Source organism: Bos taurus, chromosome 5 (assembly GCF_002263795.3).
Source record: "Bos taurus isolate L1 Dominette 01449 registration number 42190680 breed Hereford chromosome 5, ARS-UCD2.0, whole genome shotgun sequence".
Lineage (NCBI taxonomy): Eukaryota > Metazoa > Chordata > Mammalia > Artiodactyla > Bovidae > Bos > Bos taurus.
The window spans coordinates 69,907,582-69,931,219 of record NC_037332.1 but is presented as its reverse complement, the minus strand read 5'-3'; the positions used below and the strand labels follow the sequence as shown (position 1 = coordinate 69,931,219).

General features: G+C 42.5%; 1 protein-coding gene across 4 annotated transcripts in view; it reads right to left on the bottom strand.

Moving 5' to 3' along the window:
• The window catches only part of RFX4 (regulatory factor X4), a 172,666-nt gene that overhangs the window by 119,927 nt on the left and 29,101 nt on the right, over window positions 1–23,638 (bottom strand). For all 4 annotated transcript variants that reach the window (XM_005206762.5, XM_059886540.1, XM_005206760.5 and 1 more), the window contains exon 3: window positions 6,922–6,982. In XM_005206762.5, coding sequence (XP_005206819.1) covers window positions 6,922–6,982 — 61 coding nt within the window. The remainder of the gene's footprint in view (window positions 1–6,921; window positions 6,983–23,638) is intronic.

Sequence of the window (23,638 nt, the reverse complement as noted above, 5' to 3'; positions counted from 1 at the left end):
AGTAAGAACCTGGCTCTGCAACGTAGCATCTCATTCTCTGAGACATTTACACCCTTCATGTTGTCCTGTTTATCTTTCTCCCTCTCTAGGTGAAGGTTTCTAGCAGGACTAAGTCACATGGGCTAGATGCCGCCATTATCTATCACTTCTGGTTACATTCACAGCTAAGAATGTTTAGCCTCTCTCTCTGGAAGGAGGTGGTCTAACTTATATGATGGAAGCAAATAAGGTTGTGCTTCGTTGTTGTTCAGTCGCTTAGTTGTGTCCGACTCTTTGTGACCCCATGGACTGCTGCACACCAGGCTTTACTAACCTTCACTGTCTCCCAGAGCTTGCTCAAACACATGTCCATTGAGTCGGTGATGCCATCCAACCATCTCATCCTCTGACGTCCCCTTCTCCTCCCGCCCTCAATCTTTCCCAGCATCAGGGACTTTTCCAATGAATCAGCTCTTTGCATCAGGTGGCCAAAGTATTGGAACAGTACCCAGTCTGATTTTCTACCTCTGGCCTCTGAGGACATTTTAAAGAGAAACACCAAATTTATCTTGTTTCATATTGATTTTAAGATGTGGAAAGCCTAGCAATCATTCAAGCCTAATTATTATTTTTCAAAAGAAAGGAAAATGTCTCCCATGTAAGTGACAGGTCTTCCATTCCCCTCGTTGGGGAAGGGCCTTCCTTTCCCTGGAAACTGCAGATGGGAAAGTGTCTCCACTCTGACGGCACAGAGAAGCTCCGAGTGACACTGGCCACAGGAGAGGTGTGTGAGAGGGAGGAGGACATGTGCTGGCCGCAAGCCGGCCAGGACAGTGCAACGGGCTGCTTCCCTGGCCGAAATCCTCCTTGTGAATAGAGGTTATTGTGTGGCCAGGATTCCAGCAGGGCTCATCATCCCCAGTGGGTTGGGCTTGACTAACCTCATGACCGAGGATGCTGGAAAGTGTTTGGCGGAAGGCATTTGACAATATTTGCCTGTTTTCTGCTGGGGGCTGCCTCCAGATCATGTGACTCTGCTTATTTTTGGCAGCTTGGCTGCTGTATTATTTGTTCTTAGAACGGGGATGGTCTCTGGGGCCATGGGGAGGGGGCTGGCAGCCAGGCTGGGGAAGGCAAAAGAAGCAGATGGCTCCTAACCCAATCCCAGAAACAAGCCAAGCATCCTGGGAGAGCTGGGCACTGTCAGGCCAGCAGCTACCACCTGGGTGGTGAGGCCAGGGTCCCTTCCTGAGCCTGCCCAGTACCCCTAGAGAAAGGGGACAACATGAAGGATGAAGATACCTCAAAGGATGAGATGCCCTGTCGTGGAGCAACATTCTTTTTTTAAAGCATTTTGTACTGAGGCTGTATATAAAATGGTAAGGCTGTTACAGCGGGCAATTTTGCAATCCTGTTAACATTTTCTGTGCATCCAGCACTTCCACTGCCTGATACCCATGCAGAAGAAATACTTCACCAGGTGTGTGAGGGGACGTATGAAGATGTTCTTTGGGGCTCTGCATGTAATGATGAAGATGAGATCTGGACACAGCTAAATGCATGTCAAGAGGGAAATGTCAGGACTTCACTGGTGGCCCAGTGGTTAAGACTGCAGTGGGTGTCTGTTTGATCCCTGGTCAGGGAACTAAGATCCCACATGCCCCAGGGCAATTAAGCCTGAGCTGCAACAGAAGAATCTGTGGGAAGAAACTGCTTGCCTCAACTAAGACCCCATGCAGCCAAATAAATAATTTTTTTTAAATAAAGAGGGAAATGGTGAAAGGAATTCTGCCTCGGTCTTACATGAAATACTGCACAGTGATTAAAATGAGGTTGTTCTTTGTGGACTAATCTGGCTATAGCTTGAGGATATGTGGAAGAAAAGCAAGCTGAGGAAGAAAGCAACTGTGCATCAAGACAGTGTGACAGGTTGTGGAACTAACTATATTTTTGTTGTTATATATCTTCATTCTTTTATAAAGGAGAAAATACTAAATAAAACACACAGTTCAGAAACTTCTATCAGTACATGTGTGTTAGTTGCTCAGTCATGTCAGACTCTTTGTGACTGCATGGACTGTAGCCCACCAGGCTCCTCTGTCCGTGGGATTTCCCAGGCAAAAATACTGGAGTGGGTTGCCATACTCTCCTCCAGGGGATCTTCCTGACCCTGGGGATTGAACCCGGATCTCCTGCATTGGAGGCAGATTCTTTATCATCTGAACCGCCAGGAAAGTCCATCCTATCAGTACATATGCATGTAAATGCATAGGTAAGGGACAGTACACACACACACACACATATACACACACGTGTATGCATGTATGCACAAACATCCACACACATGCATATTTCTCACTGGTAACAGCGTTGCTTTGGAGGACAAGGGAAGGAACTACATGAAGAAAGGACTTTAACCTTATCTGTAATGTTTTTGTTTTTCAATAAGGAAATACATTTTGTGTAAAGAATTTAAAATTCAAATGTAAATGAGTATTTGTTGAATTTATTTGCATCCTGCCCTCTTCTAAAAACCTAACAAAATAAGAAAAATGAGAAGAAAATTAGACAAAGGAAAGAGGTGGAAAAGTATAGAAACACCAGATTTAGCTCTGGACTTCTTGGCAGCCAGAGCAGAAAGGGGACATAGTATAAATTATGCCATTTTCCCTTGTAAATGGAGGGTGTCTTCAGTTCCTTCTGAGAGACAAAGTTTTATACTGAAACTCTAGTCTAAAATAATATACTCATGTGGAACTCGATGTAAGAGGTCACACATCCTCCACCATGGTTTTGAGCATGACTGTCCCATCACTTCATGGCAAATAGGTGGGGAAACAATGCAAACAGTGACAGACCTTAGTTTCTTGGGCTCCAAAGTCACTGTGGATGGTGACTGCAGCCATGAAATTAAAAAACACTTGCTCCTTGGAAGAAAAGCTATGAGCAACCTAGACAGCATATTAAAAAGCAGAGACATCACTTTGCTGACAAACGTCCAAATAGTCAAAGCTATTGTTTTTCCAGTAGTCATGTACAGATGTGAGAGTTGGACCATAAAGAAGGCTGAGTGCTGAAGAATTGATGCTTTTGAACTGTGTTATTGGAAAAGACTCTTGAGAGTCCCTTGAATAGCAAGGAGATCAAACCAGTCAATCCTAAAGGAATCAATCCTGAATATTCATTGGCATGACTGATGCTGAAGCTGAAACTCCAGTAGTTTGGCCACCTGATGTGAAGAGCCAACTCATTGGAGAAGACCCTGATGCTGGGAAAGACTGAAGGCAGGAGGAGAAGGCGACGACAGAGGATAAGATGGTTGGATGGCATCACCGACTCGATGGACATGAGTTTGAGCAAGCTCTGGGAGATGGTGAAGGACAGGAAAGCCTGGCGTGCTGCAGTCCATGGGATCGCAAAGAGTTGGACACAACTTAGCCACTGAACAACAGCTGTCCCTAAGTTTAGAGAAATGTCCTTGCTTATTCTTCCCTGCTGTTTACAGCCTCCCTGCCTCCTTATCCCGTCTCATCAGTGTCACTGTCTTCCGTACTGGCTAAGCTCCCATAACACAGACCACTTTCTGCAGCTCCCTGAACAAGCTCCGCCTACTCCACCCTGGAGAGAGTGAATAGGCAGTGGTGCATCGGCACATGCCGAGGTTACCTTTCAGGACTGAGACGTCCTTCCCCACTGTCGAGAGATTGACTGCTGAGGCTGAAGCTTTCCTGGGGAGTCGTCCTCAGCAGGACTGGAAGGGAACTGCCTCGCCCAAATTTAGCCCTGTTCCTGGGGGCTGCCTGCCTGCTGTGATGAGTGAGGTGCAGGAATAAAGGCCCAGATCCATCGCCTCAGTTAGTCTCTGAAGGGCTTATCTCTGATGGGCCACCCCAGCTCAGAACTCCCTGTGGGATCACCAAAGCCATTGCCGTAGCCCCCTTGCAGGCCGATAACCCTCCTTACACCCTTGTGGTATCAATACTGGGCACCCACCTAATAAACCACCTGCACACATTGTTCTGCTCAGGGTCTGCCTCTGGGAGAGCCTGACCCACACTGTCCCCTCTACTGAGAACGTTTCCCTGATTTTAACACTACTGTGGTGTCATGAGGACTTCTTGTCACATAAATGTCCACTTAGATGTCACCACTTCAAGGAAGCTTTCCCTCACTAGTCAACCTAAAATGGCCTCTGAGATACTATCATCTCAGCCAATTCTAATTCTTCACTCTGTGCTTATCTCTATCTAATATATTCCTTGTTTATTTATAAATTGTTATCCAAATTTTTCTTTCATCAGCCCCTATTCTTGGTCTGTCTTATCCACCACTGCATTCTCAGAGCCTAGAATAGGGGCCAGCAAACAGTAGGTGCTAATATTTCTTAACTTAGTTAATGACTGAAATTCTATCTTAAAAAATAAAGGGGATTGGAGGAAAATTTGAGGTTTGAACAACTTGATGCCTCTTGATAATAATAAGACTAAATTTTACAAATTTTCAAACCTAATTTGGCTCTGAAAACAGATTTTTTTTTTTCATAAAAACAAATCCACTGCCTGGCTTTGTGAATTGGAAGATGAAATTTCTTCTGGAATGACATATGGGACCTTTTATTTAGAAAAATAAATATTTTGTATAGACTTAGGTGCAGTGGGAGAACTAACTGACTATGAGTATATCAGGAAGGAGAGAAGCCCTATTTCAGGATGTCCTTGTGGGACTCAGAAGGAAGATGTCTGCTGAGTGATCCACAGTTGCTAAGGTTTATCCAGCACCCACTCTTCTCCAGACACTGTTCAAGCCCTCTGTACATACTCTTTGTGACTACATTATGAGGAAAATACTACTGCCATCCCCATTTTACAGGTGAGTAGACTGAGGCACAGAAAGGTGAAGGACCTTGCCCAAGGTCACACAGAAAAGCACAGCTGGGAGTTAATTCCTGGCAGTCTTCCCAGGTGGTGCTAGTGGTAAAGAACCCCCTGCTAATGAAGGATATGTAAAAGATGAGGGTTTGATCCCTGGGTTAGGAAGATCCCCTGGAGAAGGGCATGGCAACCCACTACAGTATTCATGCCTGGAGAATCCCACAGACAGAGGAGCCTGGCGGGCTGCAGTCCATAGTGCTGCAAAGAGTTGGACATGACTGAAGCAACTTCATACACATGCATGCAATCTGATGTAAGAGATTACACTATCGACAGCCTCTCTGTTGCCAGGCAAATGTCAGAAGATCACAGAAAAACAGATGTGAACAAGGTGATTTTCTTCTAGTCCCTTTCAAATTCTTCACTCTGAAATGTACAATGTGTTCAGATGATTAAACCAAGAGTGTCTGCTGATTTCTAGCATTTCTAGAAACTCTCACTCCCCAAGTCTTTTATGTTGATCCTTCACTCGATGTACTGGCATTGTGAGAATTTGTGTGGCCATAATTTGGGCAGAAGGGCATAGGGAGAGATTTGAAAAGAGTAGTAGAGTTTTAAATAAAGCAAAAAAGCAGCAAATGCAGCAAGAAAAGGAATGTAGGGACAAATTGAAGGAAACAAGCCAAAAGACTGGAAATGGAGCTCTTGAAAACAACCTTTGCTATCCTTGAAGCAAAACAAGCTGACTATTGAGACTCTTGTCGGAGAAGATTGAGTTGCATTCCTGAATGCTTTCTCCCAACATTGTTTTCCTCTCACCTGTAGGTGGATTTGTCAAAAGAATCTAATATGATTTGCTCATTAAAACCCATCTGCTTCCTTTTCTGATCTGGCCTCTCCATCTTTCCTGATTTTTCTCTTCCCTTTTTCTGAAGCAAAGACTTTGCAGTTAAAGTGATCCAGCCAGGTTCCTGCCTTTGCCACTTCATGGCTGTGTGTATTTTTGGATAAACGATTTAACTGCCTAAGCTTTCTTTTCCTCATCTGTAAAATGGGCATAACAACACCAACTTGACAGAATTGTAAGAATGAAATGAGACACTTGTACAAAGTGCCTAACATGTAGCCTGGCACACAATAGATTCATCCCTTTCTCTCTCCTTCCCCTTTATTCCTTACTTCCTTTGCCTTTGTGGACTGCACTGCTAGAAGCAGTAATAGCCCTTAACTGACAAAATCCTCTGAGGGGTGAGTGTCAGGTGTTCCTGTAGCCTTGGTGTTCAAAGCCAGAACATAATTTGTAAGTCAAGCTCTTAGAGGGGAATTTACCTGTATGTATCAAACATGAATGCAAACACTTAAACCACATCATTAACTGTTATATCAAGTCCAGGAATTCCAAACAGTAAAGGGAGAGCCACTCAAGTAGATAATTTGTATTCATGTTATTAATCAAAAAATAATTATAGTATGAAGTGTTAGTCGCTCAGTCATGTCCAGCTCTTTCATAACCCTATGGACTGTAGCCCACCAAGTTCTTCTGTCCATGGGATTTCCCAGGCAAGAATACTGGAGTTGGTTGCCATTTCCTCCTCCCGGGGATCTTCCCAACCCAGGGATTGAACCTGTGTCTCCTGCACTGCAGGCAGATTCTTTACTCTCTGAGTCACCAAGGAAGCCAATTGTAGTATAGTTGCAATTAATTATTAATTTATTGAGGGGTCATTGGTAAGGGAGAACAGACCTATGCCTTTATAACTGGCTGCAACATTATTTATTAAAATAATAGATTCTATTCAAGTCAATAACAGCCATGTGGAATCCAGTCCTTGTCAGTGTTTTGATGTGGGGAAAATAAGTCTACTCCCAAATAAAATAAACGTGAAAATTTAAATCTCCAGGCTATATCTAAGTTGAGTACTTTTTACACACCTGCAAATTAAACTGATTGCATACGGGCTATTGGGTGTCAAGTTACTATGACATTCCAACTGATATGCTGTGCTATTGGCAAGAAGACCAGTTATATGAGCTTTGCATCAAGAGAAAACTTGTTCAGAATGGAACTTACCATTGCAGAGTAGCAGGAGTGGAGTGGGGCTTGGATGCTCTGTTATTTTCTTTTTCCTCATCTGTTAAAAGAAAAAGGAGTGAACTTCAGTAGGAAACCAATGGGTGTTTCAGCTCTCCCAAGTTTCAAAAGACTACACTGTCCTCAAATGTTGATGCTTTGGGAGCAATGGCATTTTTGCTTTTTCAACATAAGAGATTTATCACACTTCAACAAGAAAAAAAGGAGAAACTGACTTTTACAGAAAAATCTTATATCAATTTGTATTTTTATTTGATATAATACATTACAGTATGAAGAGCTATCTCCATCACTGAATAGTATGACTGCACTCCTCCAAATCCTAGAGACATCAATGTTGGTTAACTTAAATCTATCATGGTAATTTTATATCCTCTAACACCCTGGTAGATTAGGTGGGGCGTGTGACATGGTGATCTGGACTATCAGATTAAGAAGAAGCCCTGTGGAACTTTTGGGAAAGTTTTTTTTTTTTTCCTAACAAAAAGGAAAAAGGGCCTTGATTTCAAATTTCTGGTCTCCAAAACTGTGGCGGGGGGGGGGGGGGGGTCTGCTTTTGAAAGAAAGAGGGAGAGAGAGAGAGAGAGAGAGGGAAAAAGGAAGAAAGGGAGGAATGGAGGAAGGACAAAAGGAAAGAAAAGAAATGAAAGGAGAAAAGAGGGAGAAAGGGGAAGGGAGGGAGGGAGGGAAAGAAACAGAAGAGATACCCTGGTCTGGCCTACTTTTGAATGTGGCTGTGAGTGGACATGATAACTGGAGTGAGGTAGCAAACTTTCAACTGGGAAAAGAGCAGTCTGAGGACAAATTCAATGCCAAGGAAGTCAGAGAGGAAAAGGGGAAAAACCTGGGGATTCTGAATATCATGCTGTGCCTCTCATTCAGTTCAGTTCAGTTCAGTTGCTCAGTCATGTCCGACACTTTGCGACCCCATGCCTCTCATTAACCGACCCTAAAAATCCCTGCATCTTTGTTTGGTGAGATAATACAATTTTCTGTGTTAATAAAACCTCTTTTCATTGGTTATTCACTTTCCTGCCTCCAAAACCATCCGAACTGTACAACACTATTATTTCTACACATATCCACATTCATCTCTCTGACTTGAGTATCTTGCTTAAGAAGATCCCACTTAAGAGGGCAAGGATGCCTGATTTCAAACTAAATTACAAAGTTATAGTGATCAAAACAGTAGAACACTGGCATAAAAACAGACACAGATAAATGGAACAGAACAGAGGCTGAAATAAACTCACATGCACAGTCAATAATTTGTGACAAAGGAGCCAAGAACACACAATGGCAAAAGGACAATCTCTTCAATAAATGGTGTTGGGGAAACTGGATAGCAATATGCAAAAGAATTAAACTGGACCACTGTCTTACACCATATAAAAAAATTAACTCAAAATCAACCAAAGGCTTGAATGTAAAATCTAAAACTATAAATGTCCTAGAAGAAAACATAGGCAATAAGCATCTTGACATAGGACTTGGCAATGATGTTTTTTGGATTTGATACCAAAGGAAAGGCAACAAAAGCAAAAATAGACAAGTGAGATTACATCAAACTAAAAATCTTCTGCACAGCAAAGAGAAGAAACAGCAACAACAAAATAGGCAGCCTACCAAATGCGAGAAAATATTTGCAAATCATATGTCTGACAAGGAGTTAATATTCAGAATATATAGAGAACTCAACAACCCCTAAACAATCTGATTCAAAAATGGGCAGAAGATCTGAATAGACATTTTTTCCAAGAGATATATATGTGGTCAATAGGTACTTGAAAAGATGCTCAACATCATTAATCATCAGGGAAATGAAAATTAAAACCACAATGAGAGATCACCTCACATTTTTTAGGATGACTGTTATCAAAAAGACAAGAAATAACAAGTGCTGGTGAGGATGTGGAGAAAAGAGAATCCTCATGCACTGTTGGTAGGACTGTAAATTGCTGCAGCCACTATCGAAAATGGTATGCAGGTTCATCAAAAAATTCAAAATATAACTACCACATGATCTAGCAATTCTGGGCATTTATTTGAAGAAAATGAAAACACTAGTAAGAAGAGATATCTGCATCCCACGTCTATTGCAGCACTATTTACAATAGCTAAGATATGGAAACAACCTAAGCGTCCACTCACAGATGAATGGATAAAGAAAATAGTTTACACACATATATATACATGAATATTATTCAGCCATAAAAAGAATGAAATCTTGCAATTTGCAACAATAATGATGGACCTTGAGGGCATTACACTAAGTGAAATAAGTCAGAGAAAAGACAAATATCATATGATTTCACTTATATGTGGAACAACAAAAAACTTATAAATAAAGAGAACAGATATAGACTGGTGGTTGCCATGGGTTGTGGTAGGGGATGGGGGAAATTGGTGAAAGGAGTCAAGAGGTATATACTTTCAGTTATAAAATAAATAAGTTGTGGGAATGTCACATACAGCATGGTGACTATAATTAACAGTACTCTCTGAACATTGCTAAGAGAGTAAATCCTAAAAGTTCTCATCACAAGAAAAATAAATTCTGTAACTATGTATGATGATGGATGTTAACTGGATTACTGGGGTCATCATTTTGTAATATATACAAGTATCGAATTATTATATTATACATCTGGAACTTTATATAGTGTTTTGTATGTCAATCACATCTCAATTTAAAAAAGAAGAAAGCAGAATGGTATCTTAGTCATCTTTGTGTTCCCTCCAGCCAGTGCCTCCCATTGGCACTTAATTAAATAGTTGAGTCTGCCTTCCACAAATGTCTTCAACAATCTTAAAAAAATAGCACAAAAAGGAACATAAACATATGAGTCTCATAAGAACGTAGGTAAGTAGATGCAAAGAGCAATACTCAACCTCAACTGTTCACAAAGAAATAAAAAGAAAACAGTGAGGCACAACTTTATATCTCTGAAAACAACAAAAATTTTAAAAATAATAATCCCCAAAGCTAGGGTGCAAACGGTCAAATTGACAGTGTCACACTTCTCTGAAGGTAGTGGTAACTGGTACAATAGTTTGGTAAGTAATTTTGCAGTGATATTGACAGCTATCTAAAATATTCAGTCACTTGGCCCCACAACTCAACTCCTAAGAATTACACTAAGTAAATAATTGAAAGGAAGGCTGTGTTAAAAAACAACAGCAACTGCATTTTTTAAATAAGGAAAAATATATAAACATCCTAAGTATATCTCTGTCCAGCTTGTGCTGACTCGTGATTTACATTTTTGTTTCCCCTAGAATTGGCAGGATTTTTTTCTCTGAAAGTGAAAGTTACTCAGTTGTGTCTGATTCTTTGCGGCCCCATGAACTATACAGACCATGGAATTCTCCAGGCCAGCATACTGGAGTGGGTAGCCTTTCCCTTCTCCAGGGGATCTTCCCAACCCAGGGATTGAACCCAGGTCTCCCGCATTGCAGGCGGATTCTTTACCAGCTGAGCCACCAGGGAAGCCCAAGAACACTGGAGTGGGTAGCTTTTTTTCTCTGCTTTTTAAAATTTCAGCACATCAATCAACATGGGTCACAAAAGATCTATATTCTAAAATCAACTCAAAACCTTACTGGCCATGATTGAGAAAAACGCCTCAACCTCTGGGCTTTATTTTTATTCACTTGTAAACCTAGTCATTTTAAAGGGCTATTGAAGGGATCCTATTAATTAATTCAACAAAAATTCATTATATATCTAATGTATGCCAACTAGACACTGAGGATAAAGAAATTAAGCTCTTGTCCTAGAGTCTGGTTGGGGAAAGAGACAAACAAACAGTAGCGAGAGAAATCAGGTTCAATAAGAAGTGATAAATGCTGTGATGTGGGTAGGCAGAGAGCATATCACCAACCCAGATGGCATGAAAAAGCAGGGCCAATCAAGAGAGACTTCCTAGGAGAAACCCCAAGTAAGCTGAACCCTGGACTGGGCCAGAGATGGGAACAGATGTCAAGGAAGGTGAGATAAAGTCAAGGGTAGGGTGGAGAAGGTGAGGGGATAAAACCATGGGGACTTGAAAAACCAGGCCACCTTCCGAGAAGCAAGGTGGCTGAGGTCCTGATCAAGAGGTGGAGGGGTGCAAGGGGGCTGGAGAAGTGCTATGACATCTGGTAATCCCCTTCAAGCTTTAAGACAATCTCTGGTCTCTAAACTCACGGTAATAATAATAATGCCTGTCTTGAAAGGTACTAGGGAAGACTGAGTGAAAGGAACTCAGGGACTTCCCTGGTGGTCCAGTGGTTCAGAATCGCCTTGCAATGAGGAGGACGCTGGTTTGATCTGTGGTCTGGGAACTGAGATCCCATGTGCCTTGGGGCAGCTGAGCCCGTGCACCACAACTACTGAGTCCATGAGCCCATGTTCTGCCATAAGAGAAGCCACCACAATGAGAATCCACAACCAGAGAGTAGAACTCAGAGCTAAGAGCTAGAAAACGTCAGTGCAGGAGCTGCATAGCAAAGGCTGCCCTGGGCTGCTCTGGCTCCGAGGCCTTGGAGCGTCTCTGTTCAGCTGAAATCTACTGCAGGAAGCAGGCAAGGGAGGCTGCCTCTCTGCTCGGGAAAATTTACGGGGGGCAAACACAAGCGCACTGACAGGGACCCTGCACAGCAAACGCACAGCAGGGGACAGCACAGCTCCAAAGAGGAAGTGGCGTTTGAGCTGACCTTGAAGAGATGGTCAGAATTTAAAACATAGCTTTGTTTATTGTTTGCAAAAATAATACGTTTATCTTTTTTTTAATTTCGAAAATACATGGAAAATGGAAATCTCTGGAAACCCAAGTACCTCTCAATAGGACACAATTGTCAGCTCTTCATCCTATCTACTGCCAGTCTTTTTTCGGTGTTCTCTTTTACACCCAAGTGCACACACACAACACACCTAACTTAAGGTAAGTGAGGGTCACAGAGCACGTCCTTGTATGTGCTTGTACACTTGTACACTGTCTCTCTCAGTCACCCTTACAGGGACAGGTCAGATTTTGAGACGGGGATGCTGAGGGAGGGGGTGCTCCGGGGGGTGAGGGGGAGGGCAAGCAGAACGCAGAAAGGCATGGGGGAGGGAAAGGCAAGTGGCCCATTGTCGGAGCCAGAAAATTTCCCCATACCAGGATGATACCCTAGTGCTTCCTGTTCAGGGGATGCATGTAAGCTCAGTTGCACAGTCCTGTCTGACTCTTTGCAACCCCATGGATTGTAGCCCACCAGGCTTCTCTGTCCATGGAATTTTCCAGGCAAGAATACTGGAATGGGTTGCCATTTCCTATTCCAGAGGATCTTCCTGAAACATGGGTCAAACCCTCATCTCCTGTGTCTCGTGCTGTAGCAGGTGGATTCTTTACCACTGAGCCATCTAGGAAGCCCATTCAGGGTTACCTATCTCTGTTGTATCAGGTTTTTTCCCCTGACTAAACTTTGTTAAGGCCCCACTTCCAATACCAACCACTGGTAAGAGAATTGGCTTTGAGGGCAGGCAGACCTGGGTTTGAGTTCCAACTTTGTCCTCAACTCTGTGAGAGCCTAAGCAGTCACTTGACTCATCCAAGTTGGAGGGCCCTCGCCTAAAACATGAAAATCATAACTGATGTCACAAAGATTGTTTGAGGATTAAATATCACAAACTATGATTAAAAAAAATACCAGAAACATTTAAAAAGAGGACTGTAAAAATACTGATAGCATTCACCAGCTAAGTACTTAAACCAGGCACTGTATACCACTTTTCATTTGCTATCTTATTTTGGTCCTCCAAACAGTGTTAAGAAGTTGTTTTATATTCTTTTATAAGTAAGGAAACCAAGCTTTGCATAAGGCTGAAACACTTTGGCCACCTGATGCGAAGAAATGAATCATTTGAAAAGACCCTGATGCTGGGAAAGATTGAAGGAGGGAGGAGAAAGGGACAACAGAGGATGAGATGGCTGGAAGGCATCACCGACTTGATGGACATGAGTTTGAGTAAACTCCGGGAGTTGGTGATGGACAGGGAGCCCTGGTGTGCTGCAGTCCATGGGGTCGCAAAGAGTCTGACATGACTGAGCCACTGAACTGACTGAAACACTTGTAGGAAGCCATGCACCCCATGAATGGAGACTGGACTTCCCTCAATGATGGACATGAGGTGGCTACTGAAAGCATTTAGACCAGAACTAGTCTACCTGGAGCCAACAGGGACCCTTGGCTCAGTCATCAAACAGAGGCCTCCAACCTCTGCAGGCACTTTCCCTCCAGACCCCTGGCGACTTCATTCCCAGCATCTTTTCCTCAAAGACTGTGTGCGTCACACTCAGGCATCACCCTCTTATCTGATGGCTCTCAATCCTAATTCCCCAGAAGTGCTGGAGAATGTACTCATTCATCAGATATTTATTGAGTATGTTCCAGCCCCATGCCAGGGGCAAAAGGGAGAGAAAAAACAGACATGGTCTCGACTCTCTTGAGCTCAAACTGTCAGCCAATAAAATGTAAGTCTTGGACAAGAGCTGAGAAGGCAGACCCAAGAAGCTGTGGCAGCACCAAGTAGGGGTATAAGCCCAGGCTTGGGATCCGAAGGAGCAGCAGGAGCCAGCTAGGCAAAGAGGACAGGAGAGCATGTTTTAGAAAAATGAACATAGCCGTGGTTGATAGAGACTTTTGGAATTAGCCTTGCCAAGTACCTCTTCATTTTAACAGGCAGAAATGCTTCAAACCAAATAAGATGCACCCTGTAAGGCAGAATTCCAAGCCGACAAGGTTCCTGGAGCCATTCATGGCCCACACTGGGCCATCCGCCCTCCAGGCCCACATCGCTCGTCCTACCAAAGCCAGAGAGCAACATCGGCTTAAAATTCCTCCCACTGAGATGCTGCCCAGTGCCTGGTCTTCTCTCTGCCCCTCCATTCTGCTCCCACTTTGCAGTTTTCATTCCTAATATCCCCGTCCAGGGAATCCTGGTCCATTTCCCAGTGGTGAGCACCTCTACTCCCCTTCCTGGATCTATGCCCTAATATTAACTTGGCAGTCAAATTCCCAGGCTCAGATCCTGGCTCCATCACTTGCTGGCTGTGTGACCTCAAACAAACTTTTGGTGCCTTAGTTTCCTTATTTGTAAAGTAGGGGTAATAACAATTCTAAGCACTAATTGTGAGAGTTAACTAAACCACTCCTGGCCCAAGGTGTGCACTAAGTGGTCCCTGGTACAGTTACAGTTGTCACTCCTCCAGAGAGGTTGTGCACCCGCCCTGCCCTGTCCTGCCCACAGGCCTGGGTTTGGCAAGTCCTGCAGCTGGGACAGTTATCCACTCTGTCCCCTGGGCTCCATAGCACCCTGGCTGGTCCCTAGTAAAGCTCTTGTCACGGGGTGCGATCACTACATGCTGATCAGTGCATCTGCCTTGGGGGTTTGTAAGCTCTGCGGGCACAGACCACAATCACCATGGTATCTCCAATACCTACACATGGAAGGTATTTGTGGAACGAATAAATGGCTAAGATAATACCACAATCAAAAGCTGAGTCTACCCATCTGATTGCAGCAAGCATATAAAGTAACAGTACTGCTTCCCTGGTGGCCCAAATAGTAAAGATTCTGTGTGCAATGTGGGAGACATGGGTTCGATCCTTGGGTCATGAAGATCCCCTGGAGAAATAGCTATGCAGTATTAGTATTCTTTACTGGAGAATTCCATGGGCAGGGGAGCTGGCAGGCTACAGTCCATGGAGTCACAGAGTTGGACACAACTGAGAAAATAACACTTTCACTTTCATCATGGAATGTTCACTGGGGTCTTATAACATGCCAGGTACTGGGCAAAGCTCTTCACATTACTGCATTTAATTTTCATAGCTTCCTGAGACAGTGAATAATTTAATGAATGTGAAACATCAAATACTTGATACATTCTTAGTGCTTAGTCAATGTTAGGTTTAATTATGACTATTATCCCCTTTTACAGAGGAAGAAACTGAGGCTCAGAGAGGTGAAGTGCTTTACCTTAAGTCATACAGTTTAACAGTGGAGCCAGGAGAAGGACCCAGGCTAAAGGACACCCCAACCTCCCTGAACCCCAACACTTATGAGCCTCATTCTCCCTTCAAACCTGTAGAACTGAACTAAAGACTTTTAGGGAACATATTACCTACCTAATCATTTGTCTTCTGCCTCTATGCTGGCTGAATTCACAATATTTGGGAACTCTATTTTAGAATATTTCTTGCCTAGAGCTGGTGTGGCAGCGTTTAATATGGATGGAGAACGTTTCTAAATTAATTACTTCTTTTCAAATCCCAGGAAAGGTTCAAATTTATGTAAGCCTCAAGTTTCACTTCAAAGTTCTAATTCTATTTCCTTTCATTATACTAATCAGGCTGCACCTGGCCAGACCTCACCTGTTGGGAACAAATGGGGCTGCCAAACATTTCGTTCCCCTTATCTACTTCCCTTCCAGCCCCTCCAAAGAGCACCAGCTGATGATCAGGGGGCCTGGACCAGGCCTTTGGCAATGGGCATCAGCCCCTGGCAGCAAACCCTTCTCCCCGTGGGAATGGGGCTAAGTCCCAAACAAGACTGTGATGTTGGCAGCACCGCTCAGAGGGGGCCCCACACCTGCTTCCTTTCACCTCCTCTGGGTAAATTCCTTCATAATCTTGGAGCAGGAAAGAGCCTTTCTAATGTTGATACAAAGCCCAAAGTCATACGAGGAAATTTTGAGAAATTTTACCACATGAGGAAAATCTAAAGTCTCTAAGTGGGGAAAAAAACCCACACCGTAAGTACTCTCTTGGGAAACTTGCAATCATACCACAGACAACAGTCTCACCTCCCTCCTCTTTTATTAGAAAGAGCTCCAATAAGACCAAAAGGAGGGCTTCCCCGGTGGCTCAGTGTTGAAGAATCTGCCCTCCAATGCAGGAGACACAGGTTCGCTCCCTGACGGGGGAAAATCCCACATAGCATGGAACAGCTAACCCTGTGGGCCACAATTCTCGAGCCTGTCCTGTAGAGCCTGGGAGCCGCAACTAATGAAGTCTGAAAGTTCTAGACCCTGTGCTCGGCAACAAGAGAAGCCACCACAGTGAGAAGCCTGAGCACTGCAACTAGAGAGCGGCCCCTGCTCACCACAACTAGAGAAAAAGCCCGTGCAGTAATGCAGACCCAGCACAGCCAAAATTAAATAAATAAATATTAAAAAAAAAAAAAAAAAAAGGAAAAGACCAAGATACATGAGTGGTGGAAAATGCAAATGTTCCTGAAATGTGAAAAGACAATCGATTTCAATGAAAATGAACAGTACACCAAAATGCCATTTCTCACTTATCAGATGGGCAAAAATCCAAACCACAGTCACAAAACTCTGGTGTGAAGCTGTGGGAAACAGATGACTCCTATCTTGCAGGGAGAATGCAAAATGATGACCTCCCCCAATATGAAAAGACATTTAACAGAATCACTGAAATCCTACATGTCCTTTATCCAGCAGTCCCACATCTGTGAACAGATACTGCCACTACTCCTGGACACATGGGAAATGACCAGACACAAGGTTATTCACTGCAATTTGGCTATAACAGCAAAAGTGTAGAAAACAGCCCAGTGCTCATCTAGTTAGCTAAATGACATCACAGTGGAATACTACACAGCTGTGAAAAAGAAGACTAAAAACAAGAAAAGAATGAGAATGCTCTCTCCATTCTTACAGTCTAGGATTTCTAAAAAAAGCTCGTCACAGCAAAGTGTATTTTGCTGTGTGCTATTTTTTGTGTGTAAGAAAGTGGCAATAAAAGAGAAAATGGAAAAAAAGAACATATATATGAATGTTTGTTTGCATAAAGAAATCAAATGCTGGAAGAATATACAATAAACATTGGAAATGCTTGAAGAATGCATAATAAACAAATATGCTTCCCATTAGGAAGCTTAGAAGGGAAGATCAGGGAGGGACCTAAAGATCCTATTGGGGAGGGAATATCAGAAGGAAGAACCTCTTCAAATGGTTAAAATGGTCCTGGAGTGCCAAAAGCTGAAAGTAAATTATAGATATGGATTGTAATCTAGCATGGCTGTACAGTGTTTTGCTTTGCTAAAAACAATTACTTAATAAGCACTCACCCCACTCCAGTACTCTTGCCTAGAAAATCCCATGGATGGAGGATCCTGGTGGGCTGCAGTCCATGGGGTCACTAGAAGTCGGACACAACTGAGCGACTTCACTTTCACTTTTCACTTTCATGCATTGGAGAGGGAAATTGCAACCCACTCCAGTGTTATTGCCTGGAGAATCCCAGGGACGGGGGAGCCTGGTGGGCTGCCGTCTATGGGGTCGCACAGAGTCGGACATGACTGAAGCGACTTAGCAGCAATAAGCACTCAGTAAGCACTTATGATGCCCCAGGCCTTCTATATTAAGTGAGGCCCAGTCCATCAGACATGCTCCTCTCCCCTCAGGGACTGACAGCTGTGGAGGGAGTAAATGGAGGTGCAGAAGGGCTTGGCAGTGGGCTTCATACACGAAGGAGGAACTACCTAATTCTCCACAAGGAGAGGACAGATAGACACTCAGGGGGCAGAAACGGCAATCTGTAGGGACACTTGCCTGGCAGCCCAGTGGTTAAGACTCCGAGCTTCCAATGCAAGTTTCGATCCCTGGTTGGGGAACTAAGATTCCACATGCCATGTGGCACGTTCAAGAAAATATTAAAAAAAAAAACAAAACAGGGCAGCCCATGATGGGTATGGAGGCCGAGGAAGGGCAAGAGTTGGAGGTTGTCTTAAATCATAACCTAAGCACTGGGCCTCCTACGCCTGCCTGCAGGGCTGCACCTAGGTTCCCAGCCAGGACTAACCCTACAGGGTTCATCCCACATGGGCAATCCAGTCTTTGAAAGCCATCCTAAATGGACTCTCTGTGGCACGCCTCCCACCCCAGACCTCTGGCTCTAAGCCCCTGTCCTTGCTCTAGGAGCTGTCCCAGAGCCTTTCTGCTGTTGGCGGGGCTGGGGGCTTTTGCCTACAACTCCATGGGAATGTGGACCAGTTTAACCACATTTCTCTGGAACTCTCTCTTATGGAGTTAGAAAATACCAAACTGGATGATAACCAGACATGCCAAGTCGGGGGAGAGAAAAGTAAATTACACCTCTCTAGCCCTGGAATTCAATGGGATTTTAATGTTAATAATGAGTCGCAATAAGTGGTGACCCACTGTGACCCCAGTTCTATGCCACCGTGCTGTTGAATTCCAACTCTTCCTGTCCCTGTGCTTTAAATATCCCCCTTCAGTCTGTCAGTAACGCCAGGATAATGAGCTGGTGAAGGGTTAGGAAGGGTAAGGGAAGCAGATGTTGCACGGGGCAGGTGGGAGGGAGCTGCCGAAGGGTCTGACAGTTGTTAGGAGTTGTCAAAGAGCGGAGGGAACAGGACTTAGTATGGACTGTCACTCATACACACTCACACACACACTCACACACACACACACTCACACACTCTCACACACGCACACTCTCACACTCTCACACACACACAGTCTGATAACTCTTGGAGATACAGAGAAAACTCTAGACATCTGCCCAGGATCTAAGATAGAGGCTGAAGTCATTTGATTTAGCTATTAAGGAAATGGTGACCTGAAGCCTAGAAGACGGGCCCATCAGGGTTACAGGACTGTGCAGTCATTTGTTCTGTTTCCCACGGAGGGAAACAGGAATCCCAAGGAATCCCACTGGGTTCCTGCTCTTCAGACCCATCCCATCACCCCAGTCTGTCCAGTTCCCTCCGTCCCACTGATATCACCCTGGGCTTCAGCCTCGTCCCCTTACCTGGGGCATGTGGGAGCCTCTGAAGTGTCTTCCTGGCTCCAATTCACCTGCAGAGAACCAAACTCACCTTCTGAAAACTGGGGTCTGACACGCCTCCACTCAGCCCCTGCAGTGGCACCGTAACTGTGCAGCTCCAAACCCCTCGTCAGAATCCAAGTCCCTCACCAACTTGGTCCAAACTCTCCTCCCCAGTCCTGGTTCCCATGACCCTTCCATCTCTCTGCTCAAGACAGTGTGGAATACTCTTCAAGTTCAAAACCTGCCTTGTGGGTTTTTGCCTCCCAGTCCTTTACTTAAAGGAACCACATGGATCCTAGGAGACCCAACGCAAACGCCGCCTCCTTCAAGATGCCTTCCCTAGTCATTTTCCAACTGTGTGACTGATCCCAAACTTCAGCATGCATTCTAATCACCTGGGGGGTTGTTAAAATGCAGAGTGTGCCTCAGTCAGTCTGGAGCGGGCCTGAGACTCTGCATTTCTAACAAGCTTCCAGTGAGGTCATACTGGAATCCAGGAACATACCTGGTATGACAAGGTAGAACATGCTGCACAATTCAAGTGGAATTTATCACATATAACCTTGCCTTACTAATATGCGAACATGCACCTTAGCTTCCCTTCTGGAATGAAAATTCTTTGAGAGCAGGGGCCTACAGAAGAGACAGCTTTTTTTTAAGAGGTAAGAAATGTTTTAAATATTTATTTATTTGGCTGTACCAGATCTTAGTTGCAGCAGGCAGGATCTAGTTCCCAGACCAGGGATTGAACCTGGGGTAGAACATCACAGACAAACTGCTGTAAACTAAAGAAAAATATCTTTTTGTCTGAAACAAAAAGACACACTTCGTTCAAACGAGTAAAAGTAAGTCTGATGACTAACTTTTAGAAACCAGAGAACCATGCAATGAAAACTTTAAAGGGTTGAAAGGGAAACAAAAATCTTACCAAACTAGAATTCTATATTCAATAGCAAAAATATCTTTCAAAAATAAAGGTGAAGTAACAATGGTTTTCGTGATCTATACTACTCTGTATGGCCCTACCAAAAATAGTAAAGGAATTTCTTTGGGTTAAAGAAGTAATGATCCCTGAGCTTCCCTGGTGTCCAGTGGTTAAGACTCTGTGCTCTCAGTGCAGAGGTCATGGGTTTGATCCCTGGGCAGGGAACTAGGATCCTGCAAAGATTCCACATGCCGCACATTGCAGCCTAAATAAATAAATAAAGTTATGAAGGAAACGAAAAAAGTTATCCAAGATGGAAACATGGACTTGCTGACAAGGATGAAGAGCCCTGGAAAGGGTCAATGTGTGAATAAACATCAATAAATATTGACTAATATGTAAGACAATGGTAAAAATGTCTTACAGGGCTTATAACATAGGTAGATATAAAACACATTAAAGCAATGGCACAGATGATGGAAAAGTGTTAGATTAGGTCAGGCTGTGAGAGTGTTCATGCCCTGTATTTGAAGTGGGGGAAGGATTCATGTGAGGTAGACATGAAAGGAAGGGTGCAGAATGTAATCCCTGAGTGAAACACTCTACAAGAACATCTAGTTGGAGAGTTAGCAGAGAAAAACACTTTAAAATATTTACCTGTGTTAATCCCTCCCCCCAAAAAAAGGAACAAGGGAGGAATAAAGAAATAAAGTCAGATGGGAGGAATAAAAACTAGATAGCAAGTTTGCTGATTTAAGCTCAACAATGTAAGTAACTATATTACATTTAAATGATCTGAATATTCCAGTTAAAGATAATCTGACTGGTTTTTTAAAACTATATAAAAAATCCTAATATTGAATTCAGAAAGGTTGAAAATAAAAAGACAAAGATATACCACAACAATCCCAATAAAAAAAAGAAAGCTGGTATAGTTATAGTAACATCAAATAAAATAGACAAGAAGGCAATAAGTATTACTAGCCATAAGGAGATGCTGCTGTTTAGTCACTAAGTCCCATGTGACTCTTTTTCAACCCCATGCACTGTAGCCCACCAGGCTCCTCTGTCCATGGGAGTCTCCAGGCAAGAATATTGGAGTGGATTGCCGTTTCCTTCTCCAGGGGATTTTTCTGACCAGGAATTGAACCCAAGTCTCCTGTGTCTCCTGCATTGGCAGGAGGATTCTTTACCATTGAGCCATGTGGGAGACCCAGTATAAGGAGGGACATCATTTCAACAAGAGGATTCAACAATCCTAAATTTCTAAGAAATGAATACTTTAAAATATGTAAAGCAGGAATTAACAAAACTGAAAAGATAGGTAATCACACTGTAATACCTCTCTCAGTACCTTAGAGACAACATCAAAATCTATAGGGATATGGAACATCTGAAAAACATGATTAACAACCTGATCTAATTGATACCTGTAGGATATTCATCCAAATGTGGCAGAATACTCATTCCTTACAAGCATACGTGAGCATCTGCCAAATCGAACACATGTTTGGACAAAAACCAAGTCTTACTAATTTTAAACATTGAAGTCATACAGAATATGTTCTGTGACCATGGTGGAATTATAACAGCAATCATATAAAGTTGCCTAGTAGAAAGGCAACTAGGAAATCCCCAAGTTTTTAGACATTAAGCAATAGATTTCTAAATAAATCATGGGTAAAAGAACAAATCACAATAGGAATTAAAAAATAAGTTTGACTGTATAATAATGCATGTATGACACCAGAAAAATTATGTGATGCAGTTAAGTAGTACTTGGAGGAATTTTTATAACTTTAAATGCCTACCTTAGAAAAAATTGAAAATCAATGATCTAAGTGTCTCACAATAGAAAAAGGCAAAAAATTGAACTCAAAGAAAGTGCAAGGGAGGGAAACCTAGAGGTAAGAGCAGAAGTACATGAAATTTTAAAAAGGTGTAAACTGAGAAAAGAAAGTGAAAAGTTACCAAAAATTAAAAACCTATACATAAGAGCTAAAACTATAAAACTTTCAGAAGAAAACAAAGTTACCAAAAATCAAAAACCTATACATAAGAGCTAAAACTATAAAACTTTCAGAAGAAAACAAAGGAAAACCTTCATGACATTGGATTTGGCAGTGATTTCTTGAATATGGACACCAAAGCACAGATAAAAGAAAAAATAGATGTCCAAGTGGAAGGGGACATGGGTAAACCTATGGCTGATTCATATTGATGTTTGATAGAAACCAATGCAATACTTAAAGCGATTATCCTTCAATTAAAAATAAACTTAAGACAAAGAAAAAATAGATAAATCAGACTATGTTAAAATTGAAAACTGTGCATCAAAGAGCACAATCAACAGAGTAAAATATTTGCAACACAAATATCTGATAGTGGGTTAATATACAAAATATGTAAAGAACTAGCAGTTGGGAAACTTAAATAGACATTTCTACAAAGAATAAGACAAATAATCAATAAGCACATGAAAGAAATGTTCAATATCATTCATCATTAGGGAAGTTCCTACAATTCAACAACCACAGAAATAAACTATCTGATTTTAAAAAAATGATCAAAAGGACTTCCTTGGTGATTCAGTGGTTAAGAATCCGCCTGCCAACACAGGGCACACAGGTTTGATCCTTGGTTCAGGAAGATTCCATATGCCCCGGGGGAACTAAGTCCATGGGTCACAGCTACTGAAGCCCATGTGCACCCTGGAGTCCATATGCTCTTCAACAAGAGAAGCCACCCCAATGAGAAGCCTGTGCACCACAGCTAGAGAATAGCCCAGCTTGCCACAGCTAGAGAAAGCCTGCATGCAGCAACAAAGACCCAGCATAGCCAAAAATAAATAAATAAAATTTTCAAAGTTCACAAGCTTTATGTTTCAAAAATGGCTGAAAGACTTGAATAGGCAATTACTCCAAAGTATACATAATACAAATGGTCATTTAGTACATGAAAAGATGCTCAACATCACTAATCATTAGGAAACTATAAATCAAAACCACAATGAGATATTACCTTATACATTAGAATGACTATTACCAAAAAAAAAAAAAAAAAACAGAAAATAACAAGTATTAGCAAGAATGTTGAGAAATTGGAACTCTAGCACATTGCTGGTGAGAATGTGCAGCCACCATGGAAATACAGCAGTGCCTCAAAATAGTAAATATGGAATTACCATATGATCCAGCAATTTCGCTTCTGGTTATATATCCAAAAGGACTGAAGGCAGAACTCAATCGGTTATTTGTTCACCTGTGTGTATAGCAGCATTATTCACACTAGCCAAAAAATAGAAATAGCCCAAACGTCATCAATGGATGACTGGATAAACAAAATGTGGTGTAGACACATACAGTGGAGTGTCATTCAGCCTTAAAAAGGAAGCAAATTGTGATACACGCTACAACATGGATGAATATTATGCAAAGTGAAATAAGTCAGTCACAAAAGGACAAATACTATGTGATTCCATCTATATGAGATTCTTACAGTTAGTCAAATTCATAAAGAATAGCAGAAAGTAGAGTAGTAATTGCTAGGGACCAGGGGGAAAGGGGGATGGAGAGCTATTGTTTAATGGGTACAGAATTTTAGTTTGGGGAGATGAAAAAAGTTCTGGAGATGGATCATGGTGATGGTTGCACAACGAGGTGAAAGGCCACTGAATTATATACTTAACATGGTTAAAATGATAGATTTTACATCAGGCATATTCTACCACATTAAAATAAACGTTAAAAAAGAATGTTCAGAGATGCTTAAGCTGTCAAAAACTTGAAGCAAATTTAAATACCCATCAACATGTAAATCGATACATACACTGTGATAGAAGCATACAGGGGAGTACTATGCAGCAATGAAAAAGAAAACCTACCGTGACATACAACACTATGGCTAAATCTTCCCTGAAGAGTCCCT